This window comes from Bombus vancouverensis, chromosome 3, assembly GCF_051014615.1.
Source record: "Bombus vancouverensis nearcticus chromosome 3, iyBomVanc1_principal, whole genome shotgun sequence".
NCBI classification, from domain to species: Eukaryota; Metazoa; Arthropoda; class Insecta; order Hymenoptera; family Apidae; genus Bombus; species Bombus vancouverensis.
In genome coordinates this window covers 10982578-11008566 of record NC_134913.1, presented here as the reverse complement: position 1 = coordinate 11008566, position 25989 = coordinate 10982578, and the positions used below count along the sequence as shown (strand labels likewise).

The 25989-nt window shown below is 35.8% G+C and overlaps 1 protein-coding gene across 4 annotated transcripts in view; it reads left to right on the top strand.

Moving 5' to 3' along the window:
* Positions 1-25989, top strand: part of Dscam3 (Down syndrome cell adhesion molecule 3) — a 309001-nt gene that overhangs the window by 146311 nt on the left and 136701 nt on the right. For all 4 annotated transcript variants that reach the window (XM_076617056.1, XM_033349145.2, XM_076617057.1 and 1 more), the window contains exon 3: positions 13842-13931. In XM_076617056.1, the coding sequence (XP_076473171.1) occupies positions 13844-13931 (88 nt within the window). In that variant the 5' untranslated portion in view covers positions 13842-13843. The remainder of the gene's footprint in view (positions 1-13841; positions 13932-25989) is intronic.

The window sequence follows — 25989 nt, the reverse complement described above, 5'->3', positions numbered from 1 at the left end:
GGTAACGAGTCGAGGACAGTTTCGTTTGCTCTGTGTCGCGTAACGATGTCTTAACTCGCGTTATTGGATTTCATAATGAGTCGCTGTCGGCGTTACAGCTTGTTTACGCGACGTTACGTGACTCGTGCCCTTGCCGAAAGCTTATTGTGTTTGCATTTAGACAAGTTCGGCCGGCTAAACAACCGTGACCTTTCACGTTCGCCCCTTTCTTTCTTCAGTTAATCGCGTTAAGCCGTACGGGGCTGGTCGTATCGCGAAACTTTCGATTAGTTACCGGTCTTCTCGATAGCGAAGCAAACGTGTTTTTCGTGATAATGGAGCAACTTTGGTGCGTTTCATCGTGGAGGTCGTGGAAAAACACCGAAGGCTGCTATGGACCGATGTGGAAGGTTGGTAAAAGTTTCCTTTTGTTTTACGTTAAGTGAGAAGTTCTGCGGAGAAACGACCGATACAAGTACGTCTTTTTTTTCAAAATTGACACGAACATAGGGAATTACACGTAAGATTTCTTTCTACTTTAGACGACTTTGTAAAAGATTATAGAGTTTTTCTGAGTGTAAGCAAGTCAGTTGAAAAATAGTTAACGCGTTGCTGTAATAAATTTTTAAAAGTCAAACTTTTTAGACATTTTGTGAATCGTATCGGTGTTGTTGTGCAACTCAAATGTGCAAAGTGTTAGGAGGAAGGGTTTAATTTCTTAATATTGAGATTTTATTCATTATATTTATTATTTTATTTATTATATGAGATTATTTTTCTTTTACATAAAGTCATATCCCGTAAATATTGTAACGCGTTTATTACATTTTCGTTGTTATACGGTTGTACGTTTGCTGAAAAAGAAAACGTATAAATGGAAAGTACAAACCATTCTGTGTCGAATATTTTTTGTATAGTTTGTCATACGATCTGTTGTGTAGTTTCGATTCATGAACATGTGTTAGCGTCAAAGAGTCAACATCTGTGTTGCGAAAAATGTTTGAAAGTAAATACTTAATTAACATGACATTTTATTAAATTTTACTGGAAAAAGTACAGTGAAAAGTATATTCCTTCGCTTAATGAAAACTCTGCTCTTGATTTCTGTCGTCTGTTATCGGTGCCTTGTCGTACCATCAAAACAAACGCTTCGTTTCCCGATTTCTTTTGCCTATCTCCGTACGTTTGTTGTCATTTTGCTCATACAGCTTTTACATATTTTTTTCAAGTATTTTCAAACGATAGATCAATCGCATTTTCTCATGCATACAGTTATTTACGAAATTATACTTATAGCTCGTAGGCATTTCTTGTGAATACAAATTATATTTTGCCTTGTGTTCTTAATATGAGCTTTATACGAAATCATTCTTATAACTTGTAGGAATTTCTTGTGAATACAAATTATATTTTGCTTTATGTTTTTAATATAAGTCTTGTGCGAAATTATTCTTATGACTTGTAGGCATTTCTTGTGAATACAAATTATATTTTGCCTTATGTTCTTAATATGAGTCTAATACAGAATTATTCTTATAATTTGTAGGAATTTCTTAAATACATATTATATTTTGCTTTTTGTTCCTAATATGAGTTTTATACGAAATTATTCTTATAACTTGTAGGAATTTCTTGGGAATACAAATTATATTTTGCCTTGTGTTCTTAATATGAGTCTAATACAGAATTATTCTTATAATTTGTAGGAATTTCTTAAATACATATTATATTTTGCTTTTTGTTCTTAATATGAGTCTTATACGAAATTATTCTTATGACTTGTAGGCATTTCTTGTGAATACAAATTATATTTTGCCTTGTGTTCTTAATATGAGTTTCATACGAAATTATTCTTATGACTTGTAGGGATTTCTTAAATACATATTATATTTTTCCTTGTGTTCTTAATATGAGTCTTGTACAAAGCACTTAAAAGTTTCATTAGCAGTGTAACGTAAGTGGACTATCGTCATTACGTTGGTAAAATTTGAAACAAATTTGAAGATGTACATAGAAGTTTCAAGATGTTTAGTGTAGGTGATTCTTCACAGAGATCATAAAAGTATTTATAAACAATTTATATATATTACGTATCTAAATATAATAATTTATACATTATTTTGTTTTTGTTTGTTAATTTTAAATTTTAAAATTAATTCGTTTTGTTAATTTCTTTATTGAAATTACTTTTAATACTCATTATATGTTTAACATAATTGTCCAGACTATACATATATTACATTTTTTACGAACTATATATTTGGAATAAATCTCTTGCAACTTTTACATACATTTCAAATTTCGTGTTTCATATGATACACATAAAACAAACATACAAATTTCCTATGATAAATGTTCAAATATTTTCACGAGTTTGGCTTGGATAATTGGCTATTCCTTCAGCGTACTAATTTTCTACTAAATGTACATTCGCAATAAATCCTTCCTGACTTCCACTAACATTTCCAAATCGTTTTCAAATTTAATTGACATAATCACCTAGTCACTTCTCGTTACAATACTATTATAATATTACAATAAAAATTTCAAGATGTTTTATACAACGCACACGATATATGCATACAAGTTTTCTACGGTCAAGCGTTTGAATACTTTCATTCGTCAGCCACTGTATGCAAAGTTGAAAATTCCTCTAAAACGAGACATGAAACGAAACATCAGAACGCGTCGACGCATCCCCCCCCAAAAAAAAAGAAAAAATGAAAGAAAGAGAAAGGGATCGTTCGAACGAACGAAAGGAAGGAAAAGGTCGGCACGTGACCGGTTTTGACCTATTATTCGCGCGCAACCAACTGCGAGACCCTTTTCTCGTTATTCCTGAGCGCGGCGGCGTATCGACGCGCCCGCCGAGCGAACTTTCTTTGGTATTCAACAGGTGAGAGAACGCAGAGACGTTCGGATAAGCGATTTAGACGTATCGCGGTGGCGGACAAAAGCGAGGCCGAGTTTCTGCGATCGATCGATCGCGGCGAAGACTCGGCCCGTGGGGGACTTGTTAAAGTGCCAACGAATTCAATATCGTAATTTTCTGGCAAAGTAGATTTTCCACCGATTAAACCCGATCCTGTTCCGCCCATTCCCCTTCCCTTTGCCCGCTTACCCGCAAAATCCTTTCGATATTCGCCGTAATAATGGTTTCCATTACCGGAGGGTATCCTTAAGCGAAAACCGCCGCGAAATGCATCGAGACATGTAATTTTCAGGATACGACGAGAATTCTTTGTCGTGTGGGTGAAGAAGTATTTACGTAAAGGAGTATCGAACGTGTCGAGGATATTAAGGTACTGTAGGATTTTTTTATTTATTTAGAATGGATTAAACAGCAAACGATGGTTATTTAACGCGAACCAAATACAATAATATGCCATAACTAAGACAACTAAATAATTAATTTACAACTCTCGTCGCCACGGTTCCAACGCTCTCTTTTACGCGGACCACCCTCCTCGACAACGCTGACAACACTCTCCACAACGCTGACCGCACTCTCTGACTTCTCAACTCACGACTGATTGTCAATTCGTCTTTCTCCCTTAACCTTTTCGCTTCGGCAGTCCAGTCTGCCGAAGTACTGTCACTGAACGGAAACACGCGCCAGAAATACGCACAGTGTGCGTGGTTGCTGTATATACGTTTTCCTAAGTCTTAAATAACAATAATTCTTGTACGAACCGTATATGAAATATCGTTTCACTGTCAATGGATTTAATAGATTTTTTAGCATGGAACAGTATACGATCGTTTGGATGTTTGAAATACATTGCGTGAAACGTTTTGATGTTGTTTCATCAATGAGTAACTTTAAGAAGTGGTTAATTCAATATGTCAATAAAATCAACAGATGTTCTGCCGATAACGAAAAAATATATTATTGACTACAGATAGCACTTGTATATGCATCATTTGAATGTCGGATATATGGGGTGCCGGATCCAGGAGACGTCGCGTGGTCGCGGTCATCTCGCGAGTGCTGCCTATAAGTGGCGCTCGAAGCGAAAGGGTTAAGCATCCCTTTGTCGTTTGTCATAGCCCCACAACTTACGCGTTTCGCAACCATCCACGGCCATGGTCACATAGGGCTTTTTTCCGCGTAACTGTTCGACTGAAGGACCGACGACACATTGATGGGCCGCTTGGTCCATTGAAGTTTCCAGGCTCTCTTGGCCTGTCGGCATTTAGGCTTTTTCGCAACATTGTTTATGGTTCTATCTGCGATATAACAGTATTGTGTTTCTTGTGATTTAGCGTGGCATAGGTGGGTGCATATGAAATGTTTTTTCAAACGAAACTTCAAATGTGGATTTTTAAAAATATCAGATATTTGATGGAGCTGACCTTTACGTGATTACTCCATGTATCTTAATAGAAAATGAAATAATCTCAGTGTATATACATCCTCGGTGATTAATTACACAGATTATTTCTAGATAGCTGCAGTCGTGTAGATCTATAAGAATCATCAGAATCCAGGAATTCTTGAAACTGATTCTGATAATTGATGTGTTATGAAAAATGATCCAAGAGCAGAAACGACGATGACTTTAACATTGATGCTACGAAATGCAGTAGTTCGTCCGTTTTCGTTAATGCCGAGCAGATTATCGTTTATCAGTCGCTGCAGTTGCATAAGAGATCTTTCCAATCTTTCGAAGATTCAAGTTAAAATTCCAATTGATAGAGTACGCAAATGTTTGCCATCGATTAGCGAATACTCGAATCGTGATCAATCGTCGACAATTATAAAAGTGGAAAATTCAGACTCGTATTGGTTGGAAAGAGATATGAAACGGGTTCCATTTGACTGAAATTTCCAATTTAATAACATCACGATACCAGGCTGCAAAAAGCTTGAAATCCCAAATCGTACGAATTTCTCGCTACGAAACTCTATCAAGCGACCAACGAACCAGTGAAAAGTACGAAAGTCGCCGAAAGAACGTCGTCAAGTCGTCTCTAACGTGATCAAACCAAGCTATCCATCGACGTTCCCTTTCAACCACTCGACTCGAACCACTGCCATGAGACTGGCAGAAAAATACAGAAGAAAAAGAGAAAAGAAACAGCCCCTGAAAGGCTCCCTTTCTCGTGACGAATCGAATATCAACGAAAAAATCTCCCTTTTCCATGCAGTTCGTTGTAACGAACGTATAGCCATTCGCCGTATAGGCGAGTTACGCTCGCGATGCTCTCGACGCGTGTATACCGCAAAAACCACCGACGACGACGACGGCCAGAGGAAATCGTGTCGTCGTCGTCGGTGTTTCCCGTGCCCGGTTCCTGGCTTCTTTTCACCGGTGCAAAAAGCTTTGAAAAACGAAAGGGAGAAACGGCAGAAGAAACGAAAGCGAGAGAGACGCCAGAGTAAAAGCATCAAACGTCGGCGCAAAGTGACAACCCCCGGCGGGGCAGGAGAGGTTGAAAAAACCTTTTTTCCCTCGGTCGCATGATCGAACGAAATCTGTCGAGGCTCTGCATGCGTGTCTATGGTTACTCACCGCGGTGGGCACGTTTCAGGCGAATAATGCATTCATGCGATACTGAAACGGTTGATCCCGGTTGTAGCAACGTTCCAACGTCGTCGACGTCGTCGTCGAGACCTTTAATAATTTTTTTTTCTGCCCTATCCATCTTCCTCTCGTATTTTCTCTGTACGCTACGCGCTATCGTTTCAACGTAACTACCGTTTCCTGGTTTACGTGGAATATTTTTCTTCTTCCCTTTCCCGTTTTGTGTGTGTTTTCGAGATGTGTCTCTCTGTAGGAATATAGCGAGCGAACGAGGAAAGGGTGGTTTAATGGTTACGCAGAGTACAAGCAGCGGCTCTCGAATCGACAGATTGAATGGGACTTGGCGCGATTCTATGGGGGTTCTTTGGTTATTCGTTCTGTATGCGGTTGATTTTGCGGGCGTGAAATTGGGCCGGGCAAACGTCGATTTTTTGTTTGGCCATTTACATGTTAATTTGACGATGATGATCATATATATGTGAGAGGGGATTTTTTTTCTGTGAAATTATTTTTTAGTTTGTGAATAGGTAATTGCTCAAGTCTTTGGTACAATTTGTATGTAATGATTGGTAATTTGTATGTAACGATGGAAATTTTATTTGTAGGATTTCTTTTTATTTATTTGCGTCTTTAATTTGCACTGTATTAAAAATTACGTTTAAGAGTTGGTATCGCACTTTGTAGCTAAAATCTTCGTTCGATACTTGGAACAGAGTTTTGGAAGACATAGTAACGCGTCGGGAGTTAGTTTTGTATCGCAATTCAAAATTCCGCTACTGTTTAGAATATTAATCGCACGAATATTCATAACTGTATCAATGTAACGAATTCAGTGTATGATTAATAGGAACGTAACATATTTCATAAAATAAAAAATTTGTAAATGAAATTCGCGATAAATCAGTATAATAGAAACAAGGGGAAAAACAATCCATTTTAATAATTCTCATGCGCCAAATATCTTTTATGGTTGACACTCATAAAAGCTTGTACAATAAAACGTCAATTTTTCCGATATATCTTTTCACCGCACGAACGATACGACAACGATGCAACAACGACACATTTCTTTACAACAAATAAACGAAAGTTCTAAAACTCGACAGTGATCCATTGGCTCGGTGTATCGATCAAACCAATTTGTATTCGCAGCTACATGCAACGTAAATTGCAAAGCTAACCGAACTCGAGAGGATGTTGTAACGGGAACTCTTTCTCCATGAAATTGTCCTCCATGAAAATGCTTCGTTGTTATTGCATTTAAATTGCAAAAAATCGCAACGTTGCGGTTTGGGGCCGAATGAGCAACGATCCTGATGATTCCTCGTCCTCGAATTTCCGTGTTAGTCACGTCAAAAGCTGGCGAAATGTGAAATAAAAGATTTTCTGCTAAAAAAAATATTACTGACTTCGAAAAGCGCTAAAAAGTATGAAATAATTTCTATTTTATTTGTATTTTATCTACGCACATATACAACAACAGTTCCATTACCCATTTAGTTACTAAACAGCATACTAATTATATTGCAACCTTTTCGAGAGGCGGCGAAAAATTAAAAATATTACTAATAAATGGTCTAATTCCATTTCTAATTGTATAACATTAGTAATTGTAATGATTGCATCTCAAGTTAGTAACAAGCTTACTGTATGTGTAATACCATTATCCTGTACACTATTAATATATTGAACGTAATTTGTATATCGAATAATAAATGGAAGAAGTGAAAGTTATAAATTTTTTTAACTTATATTATATAGATTATATAGATTATATAGATTATAATATGTAGAATATATATTGAGTGGAGAGTTAAGTTTTATGTAATAATTTTTCATAAGGAAATATTTTCTGTACAATATTCTTCTTTTTCTTCTTTCATTCTTCAGCGTCGCATCGACAACGCGGTCATTAGCTACGGTTTTGCTTATATCTGGATCTCGTTTCATGTGTCTGTTGATTTGATAAATGTTTCATATCCTAACCGTATTCTAACCATATCCTATATTCTCAACACACCATAAAAAGTAACTATTCTAACCGCAAACATTGAAGATTTTCAATTTTTCTCCGTCACAAGCTTAGCAAAATATTCTCGAAAATTTTCATCTCGGGACAGTTTCCAACTATCTACTTCCTATCAAACGGCTGAGCTTAAATTCTTTTCGCCCGCGCCATTCTCATATCGCCTGATACGTTGCGATCGCAGGGGTCGATTTCCCTGAAAAGCTTGGAAAGGAACCGTGTCGGACCATAAATCATCCTTTTTGGGCTTACTTTAGTCAAGCTGGTCGCTATTCGGCTGTGCAAGAAAAAGAGACCCTAAGAGACCTTAACAGTAAATTCTTGTGCACGCACCATAAACCAGGAAAAAATACGATCGACAGGGGAGAAAACCGAGACGATATTTGTCGTTGGCCGCTAAGTCACCCACTGGCAACAACTATCAGAGTATTTCGTTTTTGTGAACTTATTTCGTGACGAGTACCTTTTTAGGTTATTTCAGGGACTAGCTGTTTAGTTATCTTTTATTATTTTGTTCGAAGTTTAGCTTTTAGATTAACAGAAACGTTTAATAGAGCGTAATATATAAAATGATCTGTTTGGAATTTATTTTATAAAGTGTAAGTGCATAAGTATATGTGTGTATAAGTGTGAGCGATCGTAGGATTAAATCGAATAATTTCTTTTATTAAACGATCTCTCGTAGTTTCCTAAAGATTGAATTTTTATTTCATTACTTTGGCTGAAAATTGTAGACATTTCAGCATATGCGTACTTTTAATTGGAAAATGTTGTTGTAAATAAATATACGTCGAATGTTGCATTAATAAGTTAACTTATATAACACAGTGATGGGATAAAAAATATCAAGTAACGTAGGAAACTACACATCCAATAGCAATGGTAAAATCGAGTATCAGAACAAATCTCTTTTTCTTAGTATTTATAATGCAACCAAAAATTGTAAGAATTAAAGTAAAAATTTCATGCAACTTCATTTAAAAAGGGGGAAAAGATTCATGTAATCATAAGAGGAACCATCGTTAATAACCTTCTCGATTATAATGTTAAAATTAAGTTTACGCATAGAACGGAAAATTACGATAATTAAAAGCAAGATAAAAGAACGTGCCATTAAGAAACTAGCAAATTTACGTATCATGTGACCGTGAAGTACGTACGTACAATTATGCACCTCTTAACAAACAACATTATTCTTCTCGTTACTCATTAACTTCTTAAAGATGCAAGAAAAGAAAGAAACAAGAGAAAAGTTACTATACGCGGAAAACAAGTCAGTTGAAGCCACTATTCATTCTCTGCATATTTCCTGGCCCATTTTTGTTTGTATTTCGCGGTGATCGTAGACCAGAAACGGACGTCCGTGCCGTGAAAAATGACCGTCGTCGCGCTTCCGGACACCAGTACAACCGCACCATCCCTACTGAACTATTCCCGTGCTTTTCTGTCCGGTCAACGAAATGTGCTTCTAAAGCCAACCACCCATCCTACAACCCCCGTAAACCCCTACGCGACCATAACCCGGACGTCGTCGTCGTTCCGCTGGGATCAACCAGCTACAACCGCGTGCGTGGCCTTTTTGAAGTTATACCGCGGTGCAGAGTACGTGCGACTCTGGATACTTGGAGTTTTAGTCTGCTGTACGAAAAAGAAATCGAGGAACTAGGAGTTTGGTGGTACGCGTACTTTTTCACGGATGATGGAAGACGAGTAGAGAGGATGGATAGGGGTGAAACACAAAGTTGAAGGATAGGGAGTAGTATCTTTTACTGTAATTTTCTTTTCCTATTTTTCGATCGCTCTGAGGATGTGAAAAATTAATTAATTATTTAATAAGAAGTAATCATAGTAATGTAGAGGACTTGTACAGAGGATGAGATTTATTAAATGTTATTGCTTGTTGTTGAACCGTCGAGTATATTTAAAATAATAAATTAGTATACAGGCTATATTTGTTGAGACGCTCGTACAGTGTGTAAGCCGTAAAATAGGATCGCTAATGACACGTTAATCAACGTTGATAACTCATTGATAACTGATCGACAACTGTAATTCATTTCCTTGCGATCGCGTCCGCTTATTTATACTGATCGGGGGAGAGTCGAAGAATTCAAATTCGTCTTTGATCGACGGTTGCACGTAGCGGCGACATTGTTTTGTCTGGAGTTTATTTATCCATACGTTTTCTGCGTCAAAGCGGTGTCAATGTCCCAAGGCAAAATAACACGAGTCGCTCTCGATTCGCATCGTCCTCTGACTCGTGTGCCGCTACAGTAATTGTTGGTAGCATGAGTTAGTAGTATGCAATTAATATTACGATCATGTTCTGGTAATTTAATTTCTATGTTGGATGATTAGAAAGATGATAAGAATAAGGGTGGATAAGTAAAGAATGGAGAATTGTGAGATAGAGAGTAGTATGTTGGAATTTGATAAATAAATATATAAATAAATATAAATAAAAATAAAAGATAGAATCGAAGGATAGAGGATATTGTTAATGTTTATTTTCTGATGTTTTATCGAAAGATCTGGAGAAAGCTAGGAATTGATCATCCTTTGGGAGAATTATCAAAAAGTGAATAAAATGTAATCGTAAAGGAATGAAGGGATAGTTGAAACACTTTGTTTCATATTTGATTTCAATTTTGTCTATATTTCGATAGTGGGAATATCCTAGACAGAAAGGAAAAGTTCTCTATATGTCGATATAAAAAAATCTCTTCCTCTCTTTCATTTATAATATCTAACTATACCTACTTTAGACTTCTTGCATAAGAAAAAAAAAAAAAGAAAAGAAAGAGAAGAGAATTTGAATACGATGATTTATTCCAAAGTTGATAGGGAGATGAATCGCCTTGAAATTTAAAATTCAATTTATACACAGGGGATGAAATATTTCTTTTATCGTATATTACCATTTACTATATATCACAATATCTTCGGCCCTTGAATATTAAATAAAAGCTTTGTAAGAAGAATAAAAAGAGTGTAATGTAAATGGAAAGCTACAATTACTGTTATCCCTTAGAATTAGAATAGAATAAAATGTGAATGGTAAAAAATAAAAAAACGTCGTGTAATTCTTTCTATTTCCAACGTTCGCAGTTACATTTGTTCTATATATACACACGCACACACGTTTTCGGCTCTCTGGACAGCATGAAATATTAAGATAAATGTATTACGCTCGTCGAAGAGCGTCCTGAAAAATAACGTGTCACTCTTCAGAAATAAATGAATATCTTAACCACGCCATCATCAATCTTATCGCTTATCGACCGGTTTATACGTGTACCCGCGTTCAGCCTAATACGTTTCAATTCCAACGTTGGACATTCGAGGAATCTCGAACAGAAATTCCTTCACTTATACATCATGTTACTTTTCCGAGCACGTCTTTATAGAATTTTATAGAATTAACAGATGTAGAATACGTTTAATAGCTTCATCGAATTCTGACACGGGTAAGAATTATTTATTGGTTAACTGTAACAGAAAATATATTACAATGAGGTGAATATCTTTAAAAATATTTTTAGGAAGAATTATACGAAGGATTGGAAATCTTAGAATTTTCTCAAATACTTTCGTTACCGCGTGAATATTAATTCTATGTAGAATGATCAAATGATTCTACTTTGTTAAGAAAAATGAAGGCAAAAGGTAGTTTCACTTTTTAAACAATGATATAATAGAATATCGAATTTATTAAGATTTAGATTCTAATTATCGATTACTAACATGTTTCTTCGATAAACAAAATTATGGAAATGAATTATTTATTTTTTGACAGTGGAACGTTAATTATATATCTCGGCAGTAAAATTGTGAAAATTATCTGTGGCTTCTAAGGGACTCGTACCAATTTTGACCATATTTTATTATTACTTGCAACGATTAATTAAAAAAACCTGATAAAAATCATATTTATATCCGACATGCGATTTCATTCGATTTATTCAGCATACCTCATACAACCATTTATTTTGTTCAAAATTGGGCGTTAGTCATATATTTCGGCAATGAAATAGTGGAACTGATAAAAAGATGAAGCTCGGTTCCTATCTCTCATATGTATATCTCACGTATCAATATTATTCCAATTTTACCATTTTCTTTTGTAATAGTTCATTAAAAAAATGTAGCAAAAATCACATTTATCTTCGACACCTGCTTTCGTTCCATTTATACAGCACACCTCATAATCCTCACCAACGATGCCCATTCACCGGTATTTCACGTCCAATAACCCAACCAAATTCCCGAAAACATTGCGCGTTATCCTTCACCATGAACAACCACAATACACCACTGCACCATAAAGCGAATAATTTTGTACGGCCACCATGGTCTGGCCGGTACGGTTTGACGATGGCCGTTTCTGTCGCGTTATTAAACTTTACTCTCGCCGCGGTTTTCGACGTGATCATTTAACACGCGCGTAGTACGAGCGTGCGCCATTTAACTGAAATTTTACGCCACGGGGACACTCTATCGCTTGGACAGTCGTTACACCGCCTGCATGCTCGTGGAATCGCGCTAATTGATTAATGGTCAACAGATGCGTAGGCAGCATGCTAATTCGCCCTCTGATTCTCCAGGCTGTCTCCGTCGTTAAAGCTCTCGCAAAACTCGTCCAACTAACCCCGTAAAATGACGTGAAATTAGGATAACGAAGATAAAAGATTCGCAAATGTTCGATCCTCTTTGACACTCCTTTTAGCGAAATTTTGAGATATTTTCGAATTACGTCAATACGAACGACTGCAATACAAACCTAACTCGTGGTACGTAATACTGGGTTGGCAACTAAGTGGTTGCGGATTTTGTCATTAGGTGGCAATGACAAAATCCGCAATCATTTAGTTGCCAACCCAATAGAACGAGCCAGAGTGACGGTAAAACATTTGCAAGTGCGATTTATTTCGTACCTTTTTTTAACGACATTTTGAGAAATCTCGCGCTACAGCACGAAATCGTATGAACACGAATGAACTTAAAGTATAGAAACATAATTTTCGATTTAGAATAATACCTGCAACTAGAATAATAAAATTTAGAATAATAAATCTGCAACTGTGATTCGCGTTTAGATGTGGTAACGATTTTTCAGTAAAACGTTACTTTATGGATCTTTAAGTCTTATTAATACGAATGATCTTTAAGATCAGGATGTTCCAATAGCTTCAGTTTAATCGATCGAATCGTTATTTACACTGAATAGCGGGGAAAAAACAAAGAGGAACAATAAAGGATTCGTAATTTTTTAGATTTTTAACGAAGCTCTGTTGTGTTCTAAGTACGTCAACGAGGTTTTAAGAAATCAACTCTATTACAGCCTATAAGTTGTATTAGCATAAACGATTTTATAAGATAGGCTGGCAAAATATCTTTTGCTAAACCTATGAAATCGCAAAGAAAAGTTGCTTCAATTTTGCATTTCTAGGCGAAGTTGATCTTATGAATGGGAATTACTTCGTGCCATGGTAGGTTTTGTAACGAATGTCGTTTCGAAGTTTGACTCGATTCTGCGTTACATGGATTAAGTTGATTTTATGAACGAAAGTTGTTTAATACCGTGCTGGGAAACAGTTTCATTATTTTGAACAGAATTATGACAAATTTGGTAGGATCAACTTGTACTTGGGCAAAGTTGATTTCGCTCGTATGAAATGAAAGTTGTTTCAAATTAAGATAAATATTGTTAAATGAATTTTTTAAATATCCCTTTGGATTATTATGTACAATTTAATTCGGAGATAAAAAATACCTGCTGATAAAAGGATAAGGTTGTTTTTCTAAAGAGAAACAATTTTAAATTATAAAACAGGATAAATGGAAATAGAAAATAAATAAATAAATAGGGAAAAATTGGAATAGGATAAATTTATTCACCTTCTCTGGTGAAGTTAATTTTCTTCTATGACAAACAGATCCTTTAGATACAAATAAATACATAAAGTTATATAAAGCGTTATATATATTATTCCAAGTATATATCTCATAGTATAGAATTATATATAATATCCTAATATAGACTTTGACGACCTCTCGAGCGAAATTTATCGAATAAATGCGGGTAGTAAACGTATTTACCGCTCAAACATCGATACATCACCGACCAATCCGTTGGAACCTTCTATCCTAATTAATCGCTTGGAAAGCCATTTCCGTCCGGTCTCCGACGCCCGCAAGAAACTCCCAAAATCCATCATAGCAAAACGTACACTGTTCCAAACTACATGCCACCCTATGATCCCAGCTTTTTGCTTCGTTCCCTAACCACCTGGTAATTCTTGTTACAGGAATGTTCCGAGAATGCGTTGAATTGATTGCGTTTCAAAGAGTTTCGGCTTTGGGAATGGACTCGACCGTGGCGTTACTCCTTCTGACCGGTGAGTAGTCACTTTTTCAAACTTCATCGTTCAATTTATATTTCTTGTACATTGCGTTACTGTAAATCACGTAACTGATTTCTTACAATTGCGAGTTATAATTTATAGGAATTTATATCGTGTATGATGTACATTTTTTAAAATATTTATTTTCATATCTGTTATCTTTAGAATGTAGATTATTCGGTTTTCTATATCGGTTCGATGTTTCCATTATTTTCAACGATATGAAATGATTTTATTTGCGGAAGTTGGACTAGTATGTTGGAGTAGTATAATAGATATGTAAAAATACAATTTTCCAGCAATTTTCCAGAATCCCAGAATTTAGTTAAAATTACGGAACAATTCTTTGCCATATTTTATCCAGTGGAATACAAATTATTTAATTCATCTTGCAAGAAAATCTCCAAAAATAATATTTTATATTATAATCCGTATTCATCGTATTAGTTTATCCAACAGAATCAAAATCCTTTGATTCGTCCTTCGCTATGAAATTCCAAAAAACGATATCTTCTGTATATTTAATTCAGCTTCATCGTTACATTAGGTTGTCCGGAAAGTGTCTTTCTTTCGCAAACGTGTTCTTTACAACAGTGCACCTTCATACAAACGTGAAAGCAAGTTTGTGAAAAGTCACGGTGTTTATCTCAACAAAACAAAATGGATCGTACGTAATTCGACAAAATAATATAAAACAAAAAACGTTGTGCGTCTATTATTTTCTCATAAAACGAAAGAAACTTTTCGGACAACCTAATACTTCATCGATCGAAATCAAAATTCTCTAATTGACCTTCTGTTGTTATTTCTATACTCAGAGGTAGGATCACAATAGTTATTATTTTATTGAATGGATAAATCTATCACACCGTTCCGAGCTAAAAAAAAACCTTTATTGCAAGCTCTTACAAAAACTAGGGATAAAAACAAAGAAGCATCGATTAAATCTATCGATTGTAACTAGAACTATCTTCTAGTTACTATTTCTTATAACTAACGCATCTGCATATGGATGGCGAGCACGAACTCACGTTGTCATTTTCAACACCTTCCGACACAAACTCTTCAAAAATATTATTCTCTATATGATCCATATTCATCGTCATACTTCATTCAACAGAGTGAAAGCTGGTTAATCAAACTCGCAAAACAAAACCTCCGGAAATATATTTTTCTGTACACGTAATGACATGTCTTGTCTAATAATAGAATAAAAATCAACGTTCTGCAACAAAATTTTCCACCTGGGTGATTCCAAAAAAATGTTCACCCCAACGAAGAGTACAGGTGAAATGGTAGAATGGCCGATTGCCAAGGACAATGGAGAATTGGCAGCGTTCTGGCGTGTCCAGTGTCTAGGCTTATTCTCGTTTCTGAACATAGTACGACCTCTGCCTCTCTACTTTCTTCTCTCTCTCTCTCTCTCTCTCTCTCTCGCCTCGATAATAGCCACCAGCAGGGGGAAAGAAAAGGGTTTGTGTATCCTAGGGGACGCGTTGCCGTGCTTGAACTGTGTCTAGATTAATGGACAGATAGCGTTCTTATTATATGGGAGCAACGTAAGACAATGACCTACCCAATCTGGCGATCTTTTTCAAAAGTGTATGGAGTAATTTGAATTCCATTTTACGTGGAGTACAAAGAAAACATTATATGAACGAGATTGTTTCTTTTGTACGGTTGACCTATTGGTTTATCGAGAAATTGATAATAGCGCAGATAAGACGAGTGATTGTGATTCGAGTTTCTCTTTCGGTTTAGAAAATGAGAGATTGCATTTTGAAGTGGTATATCGCTTAAGATGCTAAATTTTTAAGCGGGGAAGTCTGTGTACGATGTTATCTAAAAGTATCCGAGGATAAAATATTTACGAAATGTTTACAAAAGTTAATTATTATCCCAAGATAAAATGTTTACGAAATCTTTACAGCTGTTAATTATTATTAAAAAGTAACTAGGTTCAAATTGTTTAATCAGAATGTAATTTAATGTTGTATGACGAAAGCTGTTAAATTCGCATCTTTATAAGGGCGATAAGAAACTTGATTATAGTATTTATATCCTAAACAATTAATTAATATTGTTTAACAATTCTATGTTCGAAATTTTAATAGAATATTGAATTTATATTTTATATTTTATTATTATACATAAATTTCATTATTTAACTTTAATTAGTATAATTAGCATCCTATTATTATTGTACCATTATTTCAATTAATATTAATATACTGCAATAATGCAAACAATAAAATTAATTTCCGTATTGTATAAATGAATTCATCAACATATATTAGCAGAATTGAAATTTGTAATTGACAAACCTGATAAAACCTGTTTATCATTTGAAATCATTCGTTTCTCGACGTATCGTCTTTATATTGGATGATTCAAATATTCCTATTTAAAACGATAGAAGAATATTACAAGCTGAAAGATCAATATATATTTCCCATATTTCTCTATTAATTGTAAGATTTATCAGAGTAGAATTAGAAAATCTGATGTTTTCTTTCAAATCACGTTGAAAACATTTTCATGCGCACGTAGCCATGCCGTATAACAACTAGGATTTTTAATGAAAATAAATATCTTGCTAGTCACTCGTTCGACCAGATTATGATAATAATTTGAAAGTCACGAGAGCCGTGGATGTAAATTAAGAACGCACGGTGGCTCATCATTTGCGTATTTTTAATTCCGGTATTGAGTTTTATTTGCTCAACACGTTGTTTGTTACTCTACATTTTAATTAAGGACAGAGGTGGATGTTTGCGCTAGAAGCACGTGGCTTTCGATAAAGCTTCGTCACACGCACTCTCTGAAAGCATCCGCGGTTTTCATGCATTTGCGTTTTTAATCTCGAATAAAAATAACGCGTTTGATCGGCTCAACTTCGATTACGCGTCGATTGAGATTTATCGTATTAAAGGAAATACGTATTGTTCTTTTCTCGCTTGTTATATTTTTCCTGTTGTTCTACTATAAATGCATGTTGTATCTTTAAAAAACCTCGTACCGCAAAACGGATAGAGAAGGAATTTCCTGTACCAAGGAATCGTAAAGTGTCGTGGATGATCGCGGACTAGTGTCACCTTATTCAAAATCAAACAAAATCTCTGTAAAGAAGCTTTATCGCGAAAAACAGAAGAAAATTTTCCATCAAAGAATCGAAAGGAGACAAAACGCAAGTATCGAGAATGGTCGTAGACTAGTGATCTTCTTATTCAAATCACTATCCATTCAAACAATCCTATCTTCATCCACGAAACTCTCAATATTCAAATCACAATTCGCCGAACCAAATCAAATCCCTCTAAAGCATCTTTCTCTCTCAAATAGGGAGAGGTAAATCCTCTATCAAGAAATCGAAAAATGTCGTGATCATGATCGTGATCATATCCTAGTCACTTTCTTCCAAATTATCATCCACTCAATTATCTACCTGCATGTATGAAACTCTAAATATTCCAACCATAATCCGCACAGCGAAACATTTTTACAAAATCTTCGAAAGAAAGAAAGAAAGAGAGACGAAAACTGTCTATCAAGGAATCGGAGAAGCTCGTGTATGAATAATAACTCTGCTCATTGCAAATCGTCATCCGTTCAAACGTCGCTCTCTCCACGTACAAAGCTCTCGATATTCAAACCAGGAATCCACACAACCGGCTCGAAGCAACCTCCAATAAAGAACCTTCGTCTGCAACAACGTGGACAAGAAAGAGTCCTCTATGAAGGAATCGAAAGGAGATAAAACTAGAGCATAGTTTGGTCGTCTAGTCACCTACGATCGATACTTTGAACGCGGCGAACCATATTCCGAATGTCCGGCATGCGACGGAAGACGAGGGGGCTGGCTTGAGTTTGATTTGGCAAAGATCGTCTCCTCCCGCGTGGCTGGTCTCTCTCTTCTTTCTTCTTCTTTTCCTTTTTTTTTTCTTTTTTTATTTTATTTGAGCCTACGATTCTCTTCCGGCAAGGAGAAGAGGAAGGATCAGTCTGAGTGTGCGAACGTCCATCGTATACAACGGCCGTTTTCTACGTGTGTCGAAAGAGAGAAAGAGAAAGAGAGAGAAAGGTGGGAGCGAACGAAAGAGAAGAGATCGATGCAACGACCGAAGAGAGGAACCCGTAGGTTGGAAATAGAACAGGGGAAAGAGAGCAGGAGACAACGAGCTCGAGTAGGAGGATAGGCGAGAAGGGGTTGCAGAAGGGGTTGGTGGGGTGTGGAAAAAAGAGAAAGAAGTACGTTTGGTTTGGCAGCGGGCGGTGGGCGTCGAACTCGGGACATCGCGCGCGGATGACGAGTAATCGATCACGAGCACTGTGCCAACACTCCGGCCCGAACAGCTCAGTGATTCTCATTTTATGGTTTATCGATGCCGGCACGATGCAACATTCGACGAATCTTGGAATGATAATTTGAGCGTCCAGGGTATATTCTACTTTGGAATGTGTTTTCTCAAGACTTCGTTGGCTCTTTTGCCAAAGGAATTGCGAAGCAATGAGAAGACACTTTAAAGTTTAGAAGCATAAAAATCTATCGACTTCTTGTTACTCTAGATGGTTAAAAGGATTAGAAAAAGTAACGATTTTGAGCTCGTTGTAACAAGCGTGGAATATAGTCTTGTAATTTATATATGTACATTGCATATGTATATTCGCTTCAAACTCGACACTTTATCGATGATATGATATTTATGACGGTTTATCGATGCCGAGAGGTCGCAGGATTCGACGAATCTTGGAATGATGGTTTGTGCGTTCAGGGTATTTCAGAATGTGCCTTTTAAGATTTCTTTATATGAAGCAGAACTTGTATAAAGGAATTACAAAAGTGTGGGAAGGCACTTGAAGTTTGTCTATCGATGTTTTATACTGTAGGAGATCGAAAAGATTGGAGAAGGTAATGATTTCGAGTTAATTCACTAGAATTTGCTTTTACACAATTAAAATTTAAACTTGTTACAACGGCTGAAATCTAACCCTGTAGTTTCTACATATACTTTTAGATTAGTTTCAAATTTGACATTTTGCGGCTTATCTTCATCTCGGAATTATAATTTGAGCTTTGATGGTATTCTACTTTAGACTGTGGTTTTTGAGACTTCTTTGGCATCATGCCCGCTTCTGTATGTTACACGACTGGACAACTGTAAAATTAATATTTTTCCTTCTCTGAATTACAGTAATATCTTAGAATATCTAACGCTGCAAAACATTATAACGAAAAACAGCTCGGTAAAACCCGTTCTTCAAACAGCACCATAAAAAAGACACGCATACTCGTCTCAGGGAGTTTAGGATCTTGGGTTCACGTGTCACACTATGGCAATAATTCAAGCAACATACGCGAGAGACTCGCGTTGAGAAGAGACGCTCTAGACAGGTCTATTGATTTCTGATCGAGGCAATCGTCGATGCCAACAAGCGTATCAGACCAGGTTTTTTCGCTCGTTCGTACAAAGTTTCGACGCAGCAACAGGGGTGGGATGGAAATTATCCATTAGAGAACAGCGGAGATAGGCCGCGTTGAAATATCGACGAGTAAACGACAGAAAACGGCAGGGTGATACGACGACGATGACGACGACGATTTCAACCGGCCCTCGACATTGGTAAGAATCGAAGCCAAACGAATATTCTTCAAATATTTAAGAAAAACGATCGCAAAGAGCATTGCTTTTATCGGTTAATTTTGGATGAACGGAAGTCAGCGAATCAGCCGAATCTGAAAATGCTGACGATTCGCTTGTTCGCTAATTATTACGGCGCACAAGTCGGTGTACGCCGTGGAGATTTTGCTTCTGCTTATTCCTCTTAATCTGCCTGATGGTAACGAAGAACTCCGCAAAGTGGGATTTGTTGAGTAATTAATGGTAATAGGGTGGCTTCGTTCAGATGAGAATGAAGTGTTTGGATGGATTTTTCCTAACTTTTCTGCGCGTTCAGTAGCATTGAAAAATATTTACTTTATTTAAAAATTATAATATTTCAGATAACATTCAATTACGATTACCAAATGTTGTACTGTTTGATTAGGTGTTGAGTGGTTTGTTATAATATTATAGAGCGTGAATTGTGGTAAAAAATTAGGCTGAAATGTGTGATAGTGGAATTAAATCGAATTTGAAGTCGTTGGTAGTGTTTCAATTTGAATGAAAAATTATATAAATAAATATAAAATGTAAATTTCGAAAATAAAAAGTTAGACGTCTTAAAGGAGGATAGTATTACTGTAACGATTGGTCGAGAAAGTAGTATTATACACGTAGAAAATTGAAACAAGAATTAAAGCCTAGGATTGAAGATAAGTGTGTCTGACCAAAGCCAGCCCTCTTCTCCTTCCGCTGTTTGTTCTGCCGGTATGGTTTAATCCAATTCCAACAGAAACTTGGCCCGCCTTGCATCAATTTTCGAAGTATCATCGTAATATTTCTACAAAGATATTGCCAAAACTAATCAAGAACTTCAAATGAAAATCAAATTTAACTAGGTAATTACTTAATTTACATTATACTTGTGATGTTATACTTAATTACACATGAGTAGAAAATGAAAAAATCAGAAATAATATACCATAATCAGTTTGTAAAGTAAGAAGTTTTCTAATTAACGCCTTCCATTTCGACGTAACATGTCATAATAAATAATATCTATGTATAGTTTGTCGCGACGTTATTCATAAAAATTAGAACTTTTTTAATTATCTTTACTTTGTGTATATTATTAGCAAAATAAGAGGATGAAAAGTTGGATGTCCAGGAAGTATTTTCTCGCAACGTTAACTATAGAAATCCAACATTTTTGGATTATTTATAATGCAAATACTTCGGTAGAAAAATAAGAGAACAAACGAATTAAACAAGTCCGAACATGCAACAAATATTTTAATTAGAATTCTCCCTACTAAAGGTGCTTGTTTCTTAATTAACAACGGTTTCATCTTCGTAAGAATTAGGATTTCGATAAGCTCGAATTAATGTTTGGAGGTCTGCTTCAGCGGAATCCACATCGAATAACTTGCCCGCATTAACAACTTTGTAACGAGCTGAATGAAGTATTAATTAATTTCTCGCAGTTAATTAACGAACAATTAAGCTAAAGTACTAGAATTGATGCGAAGCACCAATAATTATAACACTTGCCGTTGCGAAACCAAACGAATAAAAAACCGTGCTTCATTCTACTTCAAGCACGTAATTTTCATTCACAATGCTTTCTCCCTGCTTTCATTCAAATTAACGTTACGAGTTAAAAATGATGGAGGTATTAAAAATTCAATTTCGCGGCGGTTTTAATCAAAAGTTTGATCGAATTTATAAAGTAAATAATTGATTATAACAAAGATTATCATTGCCAATAAACGTCATACAGTTATTTGTGCATGTAAAAAGGTGCAAATTTAATTCCACAGAATATTTTCATGGAATATAAGTAATTTTGAAAGTTAATATTAATAAACGTATAATACCCTTCTGTAGATCATTTTTAAACTCTATTATATTATCGATAAAAGTTCTGAAAGTTTTAATCTGTTTGAGTTGGGCTTGTGAGAAAGTAAAGAAATACGTGGGAAAGTTTTGTTCACGTGAATTTTTAAATCAAGCGTCAGAGGATGGCGCTTATGGCGAAGATAACTTGCGTCTGACCATACGCAGACCTTCTCTCCTTACAGTGTTCGTTCTGGTAATTAATTGCTTCCTTATAATAAAAGCTCTAGCTTCTCCCATATACAGTTTCTCGCGATCGTATTCGAATACTTATGGAAATTTTTCACGAATGTATTACATGTGTTATATGGAACATCTTAAACTTTCGTTAACAGTAACGCAACTCAATTATCGTAGTTTTATCGGTTGCAAGTTTGAAAGAAATCTGTGGCGAAACTCGACTACCATAATTATATTTTAAAAACTTGAAAATGTACATAGAGACTGTAAAGATATTTAGTGCAAGTATACATTTTGCAGACAATACGAAAGTATTTAAATAGTCAACTATCGTTTATATTAATAAATCTAAATATTCAGAGACCATTTTTAATACTTAGTATATATTTTATATGACTATTCATACTGTATATTAATTTTCTATTAAATATACATTTGCAATAGACATATCGTAACTCCTACGTATATCTTTAGGTTAGTTTCAAATTTAACTAATCAAATCACCACAGTCGTGTCCCATTACAACGCTAATGAAATTTCAAAATGTTCTACATAGTAAGCACGATATACACAATGTAAATTCTTGACGATTGATATGTACCATCAGTGTATATTGAATTTTCCTTTGAACGATAATTTCTTAATACTCACTGAAAGAGCATTAATTCGAGTTCCATAATGTATTGCTGGAAATACGAATATTTTATTAATATATTGTATCATAAAAATATGCAGCTTCAAAAAATAACAGATGCCTATTCACATGCTACTTTAATACTACTTAACACCAGAATCTCTAAATCTTTTTTTGTTCTGGCTTTCATCTATATATTATATATATATATTTGTATTTTTAGTTTTAGGGTTCCTCATATTCAATAATTATTCAAATTTTTCTTCAAATATTGCACGTACAAAATTTCGTAGTAATACATTTTTGACCAATAGTATACGAGTGTCTTACGCTATAGCAGAAATGGCTGGTTCAGCCATTCATTTGTCTTATTAATTTCTAAAATCAAACAATAAATGTCCTAGCACGCTATACCTCCACGAAGAGTATTAACAAACCAAACAACTCCGTCATCAGCCAGCTTTTTACAATACAAACACCGAAAACACACAAATCCAAATCCATCATTCGCTAATTAGAAAATTAAATACCCCGAAAAAAACCTAAAAAAAACATTCCGTTAGCGAATCGAGCCGAAGAAGAAACAGGAAACTCGTTCGCATGCTTATCTTCCATTAAATTCCACCCCTAGCGAAGACCAAACTCATCTACATCTAGCATCCGTTCGTTCGCGTAAAACAAACACAGCTAGAATTACCATAGGTAGGAGATTCCCCGCCGGCGAAATGTTAACAACGATCGCTTTCCAAACAGGTCGAAAATTCATCATCTCGTCAACGTTGAAGCACAGCCGAAAGCCACGTGCAACGTGTATCCGAGGATCCGTGCCCGCGCGATGCTTCCGCGAAAAATACAGACAGCGAAGAGGCATCATCCCCCTGTGGTCCCTGTCCCCCTGGCCATCCCCGTATCGATTTCTGCCCGATGGAGTATCGCGATACTCGCTCTTTGCCGCGTCTACCCCTTCGCCAACCCATCCAACAACCCCCGCTGCCTGCCTGCCATCGTTGGTCCACCCTCGATCGCCATTCTTTGTGACTCTGGCGAGCAACCCACCACCTCCCGAAGCTTTTTTTTTCTTCTTTCTCTGCTACCCATCGTGTCCTTCGTCCTCCGACCATTTCCCTTGCACGCGTGTTCCTGCATCACCGTGAACGGACATTAAGCGAAGGTACGTGTCCGCTGGAAAATGGACGACTTTACGGTGGCTACCGTTATTCCGGTAGCTCGCATCTTTCGCACGAAAACGTCACTGTTAGGGGGATGATGAAGGGGGTGTTTGAACGTGCATGGAGTTTTGAAACGGTGCGATGTAGTGGCTGACGAAAGGTGTTCGAACGTTTATCGTTAGACCGAGGATTTCTATGCGAGTTGGTATTTTTTGAGAATTTAATTAAGAAACCATAGAACCTCGGGAAAAGATCGTTTTATCTAACGGGCACCGTGGAGACCATAATGTTTGAAAGAATAATTTATTCATTTCAACAGTCATGAAAACATGTAAAATTAACTTTACGAAAACATGTGATTTAACAATTCAAATTTTGATTCACTTCGGCATCTGTAGATTCTAATGCATTTGCAAAGCAAATTGAAAACAATCGCGGCATATCGCTTTGCTTGTAAAAATTAAAATGTTGAGAAAGGTGAAAAATATGAATCATTTTCTCTTCGCGTTACAAGTTGCTGTTTCCATCGATCTTCCCTTCTCCTCGTTTACGTTTCATGAAAGAATACGTTTTTAATGAGGCACGATAGCCGGACAACGGTAAAACCGTCTTTTTTCAACCCTTCATCTTCTTTTATCTTACCATTTCTTTTAATCAGCGTTCCATTATCGCATTTTATTCGAATCACAGTGAAAATCTTCGATTTATCGTCGCTATATATTTCGACGACTAAAATAGAAAAGAAAAGAAAGGAAAAGAAAAATGGAGCAGTTTTGATTTCGGATTCGCTATAAATTATTTAGATCGGCGTTGTTGGGATCTTTCTCTGATTGTTTTACTCGCTCAGTGATAACGAAATAATAATTATTTATTGCGAAAATATTAAATATTAAGCTAGCTATTACAGTCGCGCAAAAATCTTGTCTTATTTCTCAGTCAAAATCTTTATACGAAGCATAAATATCATATTCTTTGTTAAACGAAATATTTCCTCTAGTTATCTATGATTTTTTGTCGTGAAAATTACTTTTTAATATTCTTCGTTTAGATAATTCTGCCAATGTAGCAAATATTATCGTAAAAACGATATTTTGACGTTTATAACATTACCTAATGATAATAAATTTTGCAGTGATCTAACGAAGTAATTTTTAATACAGTTTGTCAAATAATATTGCAGAATCTATCTCAATATTTTTGTTTATCTTTTTACTATTTTATCTTCTCGGCCTGTCTTCTTTATCCCTCTAATTTCCCATATTTTGTACGATTTTCTTTAAACGATGATTGAGAAGGGATATCAGAGATGTCCATTAATTTCAAAGCGTGGTTGAAATTTCGAATCTGTATGGTCGTAATATTACCGTTGGTATAAATACGTATCCGTTTCTAGAGCGATACTTGATTAATCATTGGACTAAATACGTCAAAATTAAATTAGGGGTTTTTTTTTAAACTGTCGAGTTTAATGTAATTTGGTGTTGCACGTTACAGAGGCAATTAACTGTCATATAATGAACTGAATAATTTTCATCATTTCGTGCGAGTATCGAAATCGTTGAAAATAACATCGAATCGTTTGAAGATATACCAAAATACCTAAATAAGCATATTTCGAACTTTCTGACATAATTTTATTTTACTTCAAAAGAATTTGTTTCACAAAATCATATACGATATCATTAAATTGAACATTCGTATAACAATTTCATTTTTTCAAATTCACTGTTACCTAATTCTCTCACATTTGTATAATTTACCTTCTGAGAAACATTCTGACAGATATCTTCTTATAAAACAATGATGTACGATCCGTACAATATTTTAGAATTAAAGTTCCTATAAATAAACAAACGATATGTAGTCGAATAATTTTCTTCGCGAACATACGATTTCTCCTTACGTTTAAACTTCTCATAAATAAAGAAATATACGCAAATAATTTACCTTACTAATTTTATACGGATTGTCTTTTAAAAAAAAAAACACACAGGTGTGCAATCTACACAATGTTTTACGTTTAAGCTTCTCATAAGTACAGACACACGTGCAAATAATTTTCCTCGTAAATTTTACACCGATCCTTTCTATGAAACGCAGATGTGCAATCTATACATTGTTTTACATTGAAATTTGTCCTAAGTACAGCCACATGCGAGAATGATTCTCCTCTCAAATCTTAGACGAATTCTTCTTGCAAAACAAATTAAATCGTCAATCTTGAACGTGGAGAAACTCTATCGCCAAGCCGAAGAAATTTCAACCCCAATAGGTTTCCACATCCACTCGCGCTACACCGCATAATTACCGGGGAACTCGAAGAGCCCATCAATGGGCCGCGAAATTCGTGCCATTCCACCTGCAACTCACTCGATTCCGCGCGAGGAGCAATTTCCTGACGCGACACTACTCTTTCTCAGCTTCGCTTCGCTGCGAAAGCAGCTGAAAGCATGCGCCTGTCGCTCGAGCTTCATTCGCTGACAATGCTTACGTTGCCATAACTCAACTCCGTGCCCGTTCCCAACTGATGAAACGTGACCGTATTCTGAAATCGAACGCGTAATCCTATGATC